The 15,205-nt window shown below is 38.6% G+C and overlaps 1 protein-coding gene across 1 annotated transcript in view; it reads right to left on the bottom strand.

The window, feature by feature from the left end:
- PTPRQ (protein tyrosine phosphatase receptor type Q) overlaps positions 1–15,205 on the bottom strand; it is a 231,912-nt gene that overhangs the window by 26,124 nt on the left and 190,583 nt on the right. The window contains exon 52 of the mRNA XM_039914120.1: positions 14,062–14,190. Within this exon, the coding sequence (XP_039770054.1) occupies positions 14,062–14,190 (129 nt within the window). The remainder of the gene's footprint in view (positions 1–14,061; positions 14,191–15,205) is intronic.

Raw genomic sequence — 15,205 nt, 5'->3', positions numbered from 1 at the left:
GTCCAGAAATCGAAATCCAGTATTTTGGAAGCACATTTACTTTGTCAGAATGGCTTAGGCCTCTGTTTAACTACATGAAATGTACAGAAAATACCCACAAGTAAAAATATTTAATGAAGTACCTGAAAGTGATTAACTATATCAAGTCCAAAATGAGTTCTCTATTTCAGATATAATCACCAATATATTTCATTTATGAAACAAGACAACCTTGATGAAAGTGAAAATCATATTCATAAAAGTTCTCCTGTTATTATATTTTGCTACAACTGATTGATTTATCAAATACAATGTGCTAAGCATTCTGCAGTGTAGTGATACAATACGGCATGTGTAATGTATTTCTGAAGGGTTTTTGATTTTGAAATTTATTAGAGGAAGAAAAAGTGGCAGGGTGGCACTCTCTGCTCTTCTCCGTTTGAGTCCATTTCCAGGACAAAATGGATTTATAGGTGATATTTGAATTCAAGCTAACTAATGCACAGTTTCAGTCAAAGAAATACCGTTCACCACCATCATCATTGATATTTACTGAGTGCTTGGACGGCAATGAACTTAGCACTCAGCAGAGTACAGTAAAATAGAGTTGGCAGGCACGTTCCCTGCCCACACTGAGTTTAGAGTCTAGAGGGGGAGACAGACATTGAAATAAATAAATAATTTATAATATAGAACTTAAAGACTTTTACGTAAAAGCTGGAGGGTTGAGGGCGGGGTGAATATCAAATACCCAGAGGTCACAGATCTAAGAGGTTAAGAGAGGTTATATTATGTTATGTTAGTTATGTTGAGAGATTATGAACAGGAGGAGAGAAGGGGCAGGAAGAGAACAAAATGATTCGAGAACAGCTTCACTTGTTGGGAATGAGAAAATGCGTGGAGAATATGGAGAGATTTTGAGGTAGTGAAGTCAGGATAGAACTGGAAGAAGTTAGAATCCAGTGCTGTAAAGGGAATTTGCTTTAGGGTTGTAATTCAGATGTAGAATAGGATTTCAAAAAGGAAAACAATATTCAAAGCCAATGAGTGGGAACAGGAAGAAGAAAGATTGAGATGGGAAGGATTTCTTGTTCATTGAGCTCAAATGCAGTAGAGTGGAGGGCGAGGAAGAAGAAAGGAATGAGGCATATGAGGCAAAGGAATGAGGAAGAGAGAAAATCGGCAACCACACAAAATCAACAATATATGCTGACGGGGTGAGAAGCCGGGGAGATGAGATTAAGAAGAAGAATAGAAAAGTTAAGATTTACTGACCTTCAGAAGCAGTGAGTGAATAAAGTTTATAAACAATGAATTTTTGATAAATTATTTTGATATTCGTGTACCTTTTGACTTTATTTTTTTTACAGTATTTGTTAAGCGCTTACTGTGTGCCTGGCACGTTTCTAAGTACTGGGGTAGAAACTAAGTAATCAAGTTGGACACAGTCCATGTCCCACATGGGGCTCAAATCCCCATTTTACAGATGGGGTAATGGTGGCACAGAGAAGTGAAGTGACTTTCCCAAGATCACACAGCAGAGCCGGGATAAGAACCTACATCTTTCTGACTCCCAGGCCCATGCTTTCCCCACTAGGCCATGCTGTGTCTTTTCATTTTTAATAAATACTTAGAAGATAGCACCAAGACATTTCAGGTTGTATACCAATTTATTGTAAAGTAGACAAAGGGTGATAATGAAGTGACCATCGCATTCCCTTGTCACAACTTACTTTTACATGTTAGCTATTTTTCTGCCATCTTATTAACTACCTGAGCTTATTTACAGCCACGTTGGCACTAATGTATATGTTTATTTATTTTGACTCTTCTAGTTGTAAATATTTTTATTCTTGCCAACTCATTTGAATAGAAAGCCCCATACTGGGAGGCGATGTATTACAGTGCTATTTGGTAATAATAATGTCGGTATTTGTTAAGCGCTTATTATGTGCAGAGCACTGTTCTAAGCGTTGGAGTAGATGCAGGATCATCAGATTGTCCCACATGGGGCTCACAGTCTGCATCCCCATTTTACAGATGAGGTAACTGAGGCACAGAGAAGTGAAGTGACTTGCCCACAGTCACACAGCTGACAAGTGTCAGAGCTGGGACTCGTACCCATGACCTCTGACTCCCAAGCCCGGGTTCTTTCCACTGGTACTTCCCAAGCACCTAGTATAGTGCATAGTACCAAGTAGGCACTTAGTAAATGCTACTAAGATTTTCCCTTATAGGATTGAAATTCCTTTGGCCTGCTACCTGAATACATCATAATAAGAGGTGAAGAGGGTGTTAGAGAATAATATAGGATAAAATGTTTTATCCAAACAAAATATAGTCAAATGCCATGGACAGTTGCCTGAGAAGATTTGGTAATGCTATACCCAAAGTTTCACTCAAGTGTACTGGTTCAAATTTGAGCAGTTTACTGGTATATTCAGAAGTTCATGGGAAATAATTTAGTGCTCCAAGCTCAATTTCTAGTTCCTATATTAAAACCTACACTATTTTCCTTGTTGGTGTCACAAAAGAAGAAAAAAAACCCACTAGATTTTGATTTGGTATGAAGTCACTGAACCTGCTCTATGACCTTGGGCAAATCACTTAACTTCTCTGAGCCTCAGTTCCCTCATCTACAAAATGGGTATTCAATATCTATTCTCCCTCCTACTTAGACTGTGAGCCCCAAATGGGACCTGGTTATCTTGTATCTACTTCAGCACTTAGTACAGTGCTTAACAAAATGTCGTGATTATTTTTAGTATTCCTATAGAAAGCAGTAAGAGGTAGTGTTCACAGTCAGAAATCTCCTCTTTGTGCTTGAACATCAGTTGGTCAATTATGCTTTTCAGAGGTTTTGGGAAGCCAGATATCCAAAATGTCCTGATTGCTAATCATATATCCCAGTAATGTCACTCTGAAGAGGGACTTTCTTGAAGGTGCATCCAGCACTCTATCTCTGTGAGTAGTATTAAACTCCCCAGAGGCAGGAATTGTGTTTACTAACTTATATTGTATTATCCCAAGGGCTGAGGACTTTGTAAATATTATCGTTGAATTGACTGATTGGTTTAGTTCTGCTGAATGTCACAATGTTGACTTATCTGGTGAGTTTAGGAGCATCAAGTAGTATTGTGGTTTGAGTAACTATTTTTATCACTGTCAAGTAATGGAGAGACATTCTTGTGGTTTTCTTTTTAGTCATTGGTTTTCCATTTGTTACAGTGTAGCACATTGGCAGTGACTATATTGAATCAAGATAGCAATCAGTATAAACAATAGCACTGGGGAACTTAGCTAGAGAAATGACTTTTGTCCTTTCCAATGCATCTATAATTCATTATTCAATCAGTTGTATTTATTGAGCGCTTACTGTGTGCAGAGTACTAAGCACTTGGGAGATAAATAAACGGACACATTCACTGCTCACATTGAGCTTACAGTCTTGGGGAGGAGGGGAAGGAGTCAGACATCAATGTAAATATATAAATTACAGATATGTACATAAGTGCTGTGGGACTGGGAGTGGGAAAGAACAAAGAGAGCAAGTCAGGGTGATGCAGGAGGGAGTAGAAGATGGAGGGAGGGGCTTAGTCTAGGAAGGCCTCTTGAAGAAGATGTGCCTTCAATAAGGCTTTGAATTTGGGGAGAGTCAGATTTGAGGAGGGAGGGTGTTCCTGGACAGAGGCAGAATGTGGGCTAGAGGTCAGTCGCAAGATAAGTGAGATCGAGGCACAGTGAGAAAGTGAGCACTAGAGGAGTGAAGTGTGCGGGCTGGGTCGTAGAAAGAGAATAAAGAAGTAGGTGTTTCTAAGATCCTTGATTATTCTCTCCTTTTTGATTCTATACACTGTACTGAATTTCTATTCAATCATTGAATTAAGATAGCAAGGCTCTTGGAATTGTGAATGTAATAAGTGCTTAGTACAGAGCTCTGCACACAATAAGTGTTCAATAAATACGATTGAATGAATGAATGGAGAAGAAATCACTATGTTCAAGATGACATAGGAGATTTTTGACTGTGAATACTACCTATAGTTCTTACTGTTTTGCACAATTATATATGGATTTTGTTAAACTCTTATCCATGCTGAGATAGCAAAAGCTAAGAAACCAGTTGAGAAATCAATATATATATGGAGACATTTGGTTCAAGCCATATCACTGAATAGCAACCCACTGCATTCAGTTGCATTCAGTAAAACTGGGTTCATTGAAAAATTTTATATATTTTTAGAATTAAAAAAAGAATATTTGGGACTCCTCAATCTGTCAATCATGCCAATATTACTACATCGATGTGCCCATTCCCATATGTCAATGGTAAAAGTTAATATTTTAAATCAAAAAGGAAAATAAATCTATAATAAAGAAATATTAGCTTTCCTAAATCTTGATATTTTTTAAAAGGCAGTATCTCATGTCTGGGACTTTGTGTTTTAAATCCATCAAAAACCCAAATTCCACTCAGATTACTCCTGATAGATCTAGTAAGAAACCATTTATTTATGTTGGCAGTGGTGATTGAAGACTATATTGTCACAGACTCAGCTTTCTCTCAAGGTCAATCACTTGAAATCCATGGGGAACTAAAATATGATCCAAATAAATAGCAATGATAGGAGCCAATAGGAAGAATGCATTGAGCTTGGGAAAAACTAAACACCTATTTAATCCATCAGTTATATGGGTGTTCAATTAATTAAAAGCAAATAAAAATGATTGCTTAAACAGTGATCTTAGATAAATTTAATGAAATAGAATAGTAAGATTGTATTCCATTGGTAAGGACAAGATTTTTGCCAGAAATGCATTTTCCTGCAAATCTCATTAATCAAAGTAGAAGAATATTATCTTTTTTGATGGAACTTGTTAAGTACTTACTATGTGCCAAGCACTGATCTAAGCGCTGGGGTGGATGCATGTCTATCAGGTTGGACACAGTCACTGTCCTGCATAGAGCTCACAGTCTAGGTAGGAGAGAGCAGGATTTAATTCCCTTTTTTACAGATGAGGTAACTGAGGCACAAAAAGTTATGTGATTTGCCCAAGGTCACACAGCATACAAGTGGAAGAGCCGACATTAGAACCCAGGTCCTCTGACTCACAGGCCTGTGTTCTTCCCACTAGGCTACGCTGCTTTCCTCTGTTCATCCCCATTCCTTCCATTAATCAATCAATCAATCATACCAACACCTAAACAATTCCACGGAAACTTCCTGATTCAGTACTGATTCAGTAGCTGATTAACTACTGATTAACTACTGAAATGACTTTTGTCCTTTTCAACACGTCTATCCAGATATGTGCTTTTAAGATCCTGTATTATTCTCCCCTTTTTGATTCTATACACTGTACTGAATTTCTATTCAAAGTCTGTCATTTAACATCAGTATTTGAGCATTTTCTCAAATATCTTATACTCTCCATCTCTATAGCATGAGACTTTATTCAAACTTTTCTTCTTTTTCCATTCTATCTATATTCATGATTTATTTTTATCTCTAAACTCGAAGACAGGTCTAAAACCAAACTTCACTAAAAAGTTTTGAACTTTGAAATGGACTTATTCTTCTCTTTTTCATTGAATTACTGGATTCTAAAAGCTATTTTATTTCCAATTCAAGAATTAACAAAATATTTTCTTTAAATATGATTTCTCTTTAGAATCATTCATTCATTCATTCATTCAATAGTATTTATTGAGCGCTTACTATGTGCAGAGCACTGTACTAAGCGCTTGGGATGAACAAGTCGGCAACAGATAGAGACGGTCCCTGCCGTTTGACGGGCTTACGGTCTAATCGGGGGAGACGGACAGACAGGAACAATGGCAATAAATAGAGTCAAGGGGAAGAACATCTCGTAAAAACAATGGCAACTAAACAGAATCGAGGCGATGTACAATTCATTAACAAAATAAATAGGGTAACAAAAATATATACAGTTGAGCGGACGAGTACAGTGCTGTGGGGATGGGAAGGGAGAGGTGGAGGAGCAGAGGGAAAAGGGGAAAAAGAGGGTTAAGAAGAGACCAGGATATAGCTTACTCTCCAACTCCTTCAAAACCTTGAATGGTTGCCTGTCTACCTCACGTTAAACAGAAACTCCTCACTCTTGGCTTTAAGACATTCAATCAGCTCCCTCCCTTCTACCTCACCTCAGTGACTTGCTACTGTAAGCTAACCCACACACTCTGCTCCTCTTACAACAGACTACTCTGTACATTGATCTACTCCACCATCAACCTTACTTTTTCTCTCAGGCCTGGAACTCCCTTTGCCTTGCTACCCAAGAGTCCACCAAATTCTCTTTCAAAAGGCACATCTACTCAGAGAGCTCTTCCTAATCTAAAAGCTTTATTTTTCCTATTCACCCTCTCCTCTGGAGCGACTGTGATCTTCAGCTCAATCAGTTCTCTTCCTCCTATTTACCCTGGCTCCTCTGCTACTTCATCCCAGGCTCACTTCACTTGTCTAACAGCCACCTATTTACTGTGTCTTTCTCTCATCTCTTACCATCAACTCCTTGCTTAGGCCCTCTCCATTTCCTATTCCTCCCCCATTCCTATCTGGCAGACCACCACTCTTCCCATTTTCCAAATCCTACTAAAATCATATCTCTTCCAGGAAGTCTTCCCTGACAAACCTCTGATCTTCCTACCCCCCCCAGTATTTCTTCCGTCCACATCACCAATGCCTTTAAGTCCATACCTGACTAAGCATTTGGGTACTCACTTGGCCCTCAGCCCTTTGACCCTTATATGTACACATCTTTATACTCTGTAGTTTAACCGCTACTTGAAATTGAGCCCAGGAAGTATTCATTCATTCATTCATTCAATAGTATTTATTGAGCGCTTACTATGTGCAGAGCACTGTACTAAGCGCTTGGAATGTACAAATCAGCAACAGAGACAGTCCCTCCCCTTTGACAGGCTTATAGTCTAATTGGGGGAGACAAGTGTCAGTAAAATACCACTGACTAATTGTTTGAGAAAAAGAGTCTAAACTATAGAGGTTTTCATTTTGAAGCCCTATCCTAGTTACCTGGATATTCAGGGAAATAGATGACTCATTGCTTTTAATTAATTTTTCAGAAAACATGACCTTAGTCCTATGTTGGATCAGTGCTATAGCAGTCTTCAATCAATGATATTTATTGACTACTTACTGTGTGCACAGCATAGTAGTTAGCACTTGGGAGAGAACAATATAACAGAGTTAGTAGACCCATTCACAGTCGACAAGGAGCTTACAGTCTAGAAGGGGATATAGACGTTGATATGAACAAATGAATTACAGGTATGCACATAAGTATTGTGGGGCTGAGAGAGGGGTGAATGAAGGGTGAAAAGCCAAGTGCAAGGATGAGGCAAAGGGAGTTGAGAGGAAGTGAAGTCTTCGTAGTGGGAATGTCTCTTGGTGCAGAGGTGTTTTTAAGAAGGATTTGAAAGTCAGGAAAGTGATCATCTGTCAGATATGAAAAAGGAGGGTGTTTCAGGCCAAAGGCAGGATGAGGGTGAGAGGTAGGTAGCGAGATAGATGAGATCAAAGTACAGTGATTAGATTGGCACTAGAGGAGTGAAGTGTATGGGCTGGGTTGTAACAGAAAATCAGGGAGGTAAGGTAGGAGAGGGCAAAATGATTGAGTGCTTTAAGGCCTCTGGAAAGTAGTTTCTGTTTGATGTAGAGGTGGAGGGCAACAATTGGAGGTTCCTGGAGATTGGACTGAACATTTCCGTAGAAAATGATCCAGGCAGCAGAGTGATGGATGGGCTGGAATGGGAAGAGACAGGAGGCAGGTAGGTCAGCAAGGAGGCTGATGCAATAATCAAGGCGGAATAGGATAAATGCTTGGATTAATGAGACAGCAGTTCAAGTAGAGAGAAGAGGGGCAAATTTATAAATGCTGTGAAGTTTGAACTGACTGAATTTGGATACAGGTTGAATATATGGGTTGAATGAGAGAGATGAGTCCAGGATAATGCCAAGATTACAGGCTTGTGAAACAGGAAGGATGCTGCTGCTGTCTACACGAATGATGGTTCAACCTAATCCTGTCAGTTGTACCTTCACATCGCTAATATCTGCCCCTTCCTCTCCATCCCAGTTGGTACCACATTAATACAAACACTTATCCTACCCCTCCTTGGTTATTGTATCAGCCACCTTGCTGATCTCCCTACGTCCTATCTCTCTCCTCTCCAGTCCATACTCCATTCTGCTGCCCGGATCATTTTCCTTCAAAAATGTTCAAACCATCTTTCCCCACTCCTCAAGAAATTCCAGTGATTAGCCATCTACCAGTGCGTCAAACAAAAACTCTTCACCATTGGCTTGAAAGCACTTAATCACCTTGCCCCCTCCTACTTCACCTCGCTACTCTACTATAACCCAACCCGCACATTTCGTTCATCTAATATTAACCTTTTCACTGTACCTCGATCTCATCTATCTCACCACTGACCTCTTGCCCACATCCTACCTCTGGCCTGGAGCACCTTTGCTCTTTGTATCAGACAGATAGTAATAACAGTAATAATGATGGTATTTGTTAAGTGCTTGCTATGTGCCTGGCACTATTCTAAGTGCTGAGGTGGATACAAGCAAATCAAGTTGGAATCCATTCCTGTCCCATGTGGGGCTCACGGTCTCAATCTCCATTTTACAGATGAGGTAACTGAAGCCCAGAGTAGTGAAGTGACTTGCTCAAGGTCACACAGCAAACAAGTGGTGGAGCTGGGATTAGAATCCATGACCTTCTGATTCCCAGACCTGTACTCTAGCCACTTCACTGTGCTGCTTCCCCAGCATACAGATAATTGCTCTCCCCCATTTCAAAGCTTTATTGAAGGCATATCACCTTCAAGAAGTCTTCTGTGACTAAGCCCTTCTCTCGCCTCCTCCCACTCCGTTCTGCATAGCCCTGACTTGCTCCCTTCATTCATCCTCACTCCCATCCCCACAGCACATAAGTATATACCTGTAATTTATTTATTTATTCATTTATATTGACGTTTGTCTCACTCTGTAGACTGTGATCTCGTTGTGGCAGGGAATGCCTGTTCATTGTTATATTTTACTTTCCCAAGCACTTAGTACAGTGTTTTGCACACAGTAAGCACTCAATAAATATGATTGAATGAATGAATGAAGATGGGAAAGTCACGGGGAGGACAGGGATGTGAGGAATTCTATTTTGGACAAGTTAAGTTTGAGTTGTTGGCAAAGGCATTCAACTATAGAAGTCCTGAAGGCAGGAGAAAATGTGAGATTGCAGAGAAGTAACGATATCAGGCCTGGAACTGTAAATTTGGGAACCATCTTCCTAAAGGCAAGTTCTGACCACTTGGGTTCATTTTTATTTTTCTGACTATCCTTGCCTCACTGGGCAAAGTTTTTCCTAGATAATATGTAATACAGCATATGGTAAATTTTGAGATGTATTCAAGTTTCAAAAGAATAATGGTCATGATCTTGTAATCTACAGTGGAATAAAGAACTCAAAAGATGTAAAATCTAATAACTATTCTCAGTAGACAAAATACGGGAAATCTGGGATATGTAAAATGATACAGATTGGATAGACATTACATATAATTTAAAGATACACATTTCAAAGGCAAAATAAAAACTGCTTTAAAAATTGGTGTGAAAATAGGAAAAACATCAAAAATACAATTTGGTGCCTCATTGGATACTCACAAATATACTAAATTCAGTCAAATTAATTTTAGTTTAGCTGCTCAATCTGTAGAGTACGAAACACTAAAAGTGATTTCTTGATGCAGTGTTGAAGTGAAACTAAGATTTAATAATGCTAAATTATTAAGCAGAGTCCATACTTGCAGATATGGTCACTAACATGAATTGTAGCTATCCTAGAATTCATATTACTGAATCTGAAGTTCTGTAACTCATTCTAAATGCTTCATGATATAAGGAAAAGAGATCATGTCAAAACTCGGGTAGCAAGATGGCTTCTACCACTAATAATCTCACAGTCAGTGTGACTCCATTACCTAAACAAATGTAAATGGTCACAAAACACAGCAGACAGATTTCCAAGGGCAACAGTGGTAAAACTCTAACTCATACCATGGACATTTCTTCCTCAGAATATTTGACAGACACTTTATTACCTTAACAACTGATTTCTGAATTTCAAACAGAGGATACATACTAAGATATCTCCAGGGGCAGAGGGCAGAGGCTGATCCACGAGTTGATGGACAGGATGACGATTCCGCTGACAGAACTGTTTCACCTATTGGATGTGCTAACAATGAAGGTGAAGAGGTGGACATGAAGTCTCTCGGTGAGAACTTAATGAAGAAGAGCTGGGTGACATATGACAGCCCCAGGAATCAGCGGGAGTCAATAACTGGGGTTCTTGGCCATCTTTTAAGAGTCTTATTGCTCCTGTCTGGATGCAATGCCTTTCCTGAAGCTGACTCCTCTCATAGGAAACCAAAGATACGGAAACTCTTATGAACTCTCTGATGTCCTCAATTGGAAGTTTTAGGGGTAAACTGCAGAAGCACCATGGCCCAGTGAGATCACAGGCCCGGGGGCCTGCAGGACTTGGATATAATCCCTCTTCTGACACGTGAGTTGTGTGACCTTGGGAAAGTCACTTTACTTCTCTGTAACTTAGTTAGCTCATCTTTAAAATGGGGATTAAGACTGTGAGACCCATTTGGGACATGGATTGTGTCCAACTGATTTGCTTGTACCAACCCCAGTGCTTACTATGATGCTTGGCACTTAGTAAACACTTAACAAATACCATTAAAAAGAAAGAAACTACTTTAATTTGGATGACTTTCAGATGGCATATAAAGGACCTGACAAACTAAAAGTGTGCTTACTGTAGCCTATAATATATACTCCAAAGTCCCTAAGAGTACCTTGGATGAAAAATTCTCATACCATGCACAATCTATTCATTATAATAATCTCATTCAAATTCACCCATAATTTGAAGGTGGTAGAGTGTGAGGGAAATTTAGATTAATAGTGTTTCATTTGTTAAGTGTTTACTAAATGTTAAGTACTGTTCTAAGTGCTGAGCACTATTCTAAGTGCTGAACACTGTTTTAAGTTGCGATCTGGGTAATTGCATGGGGCAGAGATGCTGAACACAAATAAGTCATCCCATATCTAGTGTACGGTACCTTTGCCACACTCAATTTCGTAGCTTTAATTTGCACATCTTCAAAATATGGGAAGATTAAAATTCACTTCAAACTGCTCGATAATTCAACCATATAACTATCAAACAAGCTGGCAACCCAACAACAATCACAGCAAGATTCTGCAAATGCTCAATCACTTACTGAATGACAAATATCTCCTTGCGTCTAAAGAAAAATGAAGAGTATCTGGAAATAAAGATCCATTGTTGATTGAATGCACAAAATTACTATACTGTTCTCTTTCAGTCTGTGAGAAAGCTTGCTGAAGTACTACTTCTCCCGGACTTGTATGAAATCCAACGTCGGATTCCCGAAACACTGATCATTTGTAATAAGTGAAAATTCTGAGACCCAAATGAAATGATCAAGTCTTCAGATTATTCAGAGATCCAATTCTAGTTCATGCTCAAAAATATATTCCAAAATGTTTCGGTCATCGACAAGCACTGACTTATCATTAAGAAACTGAGATGCCATCGAAAAACATTGTGCAAAAAGAAGCTCTTAAAGAATGCTCTACATATTTGATGATTCCCCAGTGTGGTCAGCTGGAACTCTGGGTGCCATGCGGCCATTTTGGCCCGGTCATTTGAACTAGTTTGAAAATAAAGTCATCTTTTTATATCACAACCCAGAAACCTAAATATTGGGAAAACAAAGGGATCGATAATGTCAGATTATCTCTTGAAGTGGACTCATTATTTACTTTGGATTGCAATTTTCACTTTGGAAGTATATAACACTGTACTGCTCACTAAGGAAATGGCCAGTCGCATGATTTCATATCACCCAATGTGACGTAGTTTTTTTGTTTGCTTTTTTTAAATGGTATTTGTTATGTGCTTACTATGTGCCAGGCACTATACTGAGCACTGGGGTAGATGCAAGCTAATCAGGTTGGACACAGTCCATAACCCACTTCGAGCTCACAGTTTTAATCCGCATTTTGCTGATGAGAGAACTGAGACACAGAGAAGTGAAGTGACTTGCCTAAGGTCACAAGCAGAATAGCAGAGCTGGGATTAGAACACAGGTCATTCGGACTCAAGGTCCGTGCCCTATCCACTAAGTCATGCTGCTTAACACAGTAAGACATATTTATGACTTTCAGCGTTTCATTTTATTCACAAATAATGTTCGGGGTGAGCTTCTGAGGGTGAATAGAATGCCATACTTCTTTCTCCCAATTAAAATATGCAAATCTGAAAGATCTCTGCGAGTCTTAAAAGAAACGGGCTGAAGTTTTAAGAGGCTTTAAATAAAATCTGAAAGGGTGACACTGCCTTGCAAGTTTGCTGACATCAGAAGAGTCACTGGTGAAATGGGATTGGAGGACAAATGCTTTGCAGGCTGAAAACGTTCTTAATTTATCTGTAAAGCTCAGTTAAGTTTATATTTTCAAGAGGGGTAATTAATAATTTGCACTTTATGAGCAACTGAGTTTTTCTAAAGCAAAACCTGTTTTAAGAGACTAGCCACAGGATTAGTCTAAATCACTGCCTATGAAAGTAGGATTTAACCCAAATGTCTAGGATAGTTCAGGAACAACATTGAGGAAATATGGATTTTTAGATCTACAAAATTGTGAAAAAAGTAATTTGTGCATAAGCTAACTTGAATCTTAAAATCTGTTGATGCCTAAGTTAAATAATTTTCCTTGACTGAGAATTAAAAGTTAGAAGAGGCACAAAAGAACTCTAAGATTACCAACAACAGCATAATGAAATGTAGCAAATAGCTAGTACTGATTTTTAGAATCATATTTATTTGATGGAGTACAATCCTTTTAGGGTAAACTAAAAATTTATTTTTAAAATTAGAGAAATGATACATTCACCACTGTACTCAAAAGCATCCAAAATTTTCTCTATCTGGCAACTCTAAATGTTTGATTTTATATTTTTATGCCTATTGTTATTCATAACAAATAACCACAAAAACATAGGCTGAAGAGGAAATTTTAATAAAAGCAGACTAAAAATAGTGGCTTATGAGTATCTGAGTAACTTTGAGAGAAAATAATTGTATATAATTTTACAGCTGCACAGGCCACTGGAGTTGGGTCAGGGTGGCAAATACCTGAATAAGCGATCATTTATAAACAGCTATCTGACAGGAGCTCAGGTAGAGGTTACAAATGGAAAGGATAAGCTTCTTCCTAAGGTGAATTACATAATAGAAAAATCCCCTGGGCTTTCGGTAGTGCGGGAAGGTTAGCATTTAACCAGTAGAAAACAAAATTCAGTACGGTCTGCTAGGATACTTCCCTGAGTAGAAATTGTTGAGTATATATAATCACCTAAGGTGCTTGGAAATTCTCAATCTACCTTTTCATATGTGTACAATGTTGTCTCTTCACCCTAATATGTCTCATTTTGTATCGTAAATGTCTATCTAGATTTTTTTTAAGATTTGAAATGAAATAGTATTTAATAATGAAGACTTCAAAGTGTACATTTGCATTAATAGCTTGGTCAGCTTTCTCTGCAGCAAAAAAGTAACATGAACAAATAATTACCGATGGAATACAGCACTAAGATTGCAGCTCTGTATGGGTCAGATGTCTGAAACCAAATATGGGTCCTGAGCCTTTTAGGACAATTTGAGAAATTTTAACAATTTGAAAACACTCTCAACTCTCATATGAGCAGAATACTCCCAAGTTTGTTTTTTTCCTACTCTAAAAATCAGAGAGATTAAGTGATTCTCTGGACAGTGGTGAGGAGTGTGTAGAAGCGAGAGGTCATCCTTTGAAAGAGGATCTCAATGACCTGTGTAAATAGAAGCACCACAAACACTTCCAACAAGCGTAGGTCAGGAGTGGGTCATGGCTACAGACTCTTTGGACTACTGTTGGACCAAAGGAGAATGCTTACCTAGTTAATCTCTCATCCTGCAATTCCAAGTCTGCCACCGTGATGAACTGATCCAGCTTGAATTTAGTGTCAATAATTTCTGCATCCCGAGGGGAATATGTGCCTCCCTCTTTCTGTTTCTGCCGGATTCTAAATGAGAATAACAACAGAAAGCATTGTATACAGAAATTCTATGTTTATTTTAGTAAGAAGTGAATGTTCTATCATGGAAGACCATTATGGGATGATATGGCTCTTCAAAATAGTTGAGGAGAGGCAAAATTAAATAGTTAAAACAGAATTTCAGAAATTAGGCCATTTATTTCAAGGCAAAATGCTGGGCAGAAGTTATGACGATTGTCTATACAATTCATTAAAAAAGACATTTTAAAAATATAATAATGTTACACAGAGGTAAAATCAACAGGTTGGAATTGCTATTAGTAGTATAAGGCTTTAAAAATACTAGGAAGCCAAATAGATAATTCAGTGAATATATATTTCTCTTGGGATATATAGTACAATGTTACTTTGATAATAATAATATTTGTTATATTTGTTAAACACAATATATGCCAAGCATTGTAACAAAACCTGGGACAGATACAAATTAATCAAATCCCACATGGGGCTCACATTGTAAGTAGGAGGGAGAACAAGTATTGTATCCCCATTTTGCAGATGAGGGAATTGAGGCTCAGAGAAGTGATGTGTCTTGCCCAAAGTCACAGAGATGGCAAGTGGCAGAACTCGGATTAGAACCCAGGTCCCCTAACTCCCAGGCCTCTGCTCTTTCCACTAGACCACACTGCTTCTCTGATTCAGTAATGCCTCACACCTAGCTCCTCAATGCTCTAATTGAGAACCAGCTCTATAGAGTTCTTCAGTTTTCCACAAGTCACAGATCAGGGAAATGGGAATTAGGGAATCCCAAGTTTTATTGGGAGTGGGGAGTATGAAAGTAAGAGTAGGCGCTGAGAGAGCCCTCTCCAGCTCCCAAGAAATCAAGGAATTAAGTCAGCAGAGAGAAAAATTGAGGTATCCTTTACTGAATGAAAACATGAAATTTGATTCACATCAATGAGTGCCCTTCACCTCTGGTAACAGACAAAAATACAAAGCAGCAGATATTATAATGTGTCAAAAAACCAACAGGTGGACCATC

Source organism: Ornithorhynchus anatinus, chromosome 14 (genome assembly GCF_004115215.2).
Source record: "Ornithorhynchus anatinus isolate Pmale09 chromosome 14, mOrnAna1.pri.v4, whole genome shotgun sequence".
Classification (NCBI taxonomy): domain Eukaryota; kingdom Metazoa; phylum Chordata; class Mammalia; order Monotremata; family Ornithorhynchidae; genus Ornithorhynchus; species Ornithorhynchus anatinus.
Note: the sequence above shows the minus strand (reverse complement) of the source record. Positions and strands in the feature narration are given on the sequence as shown.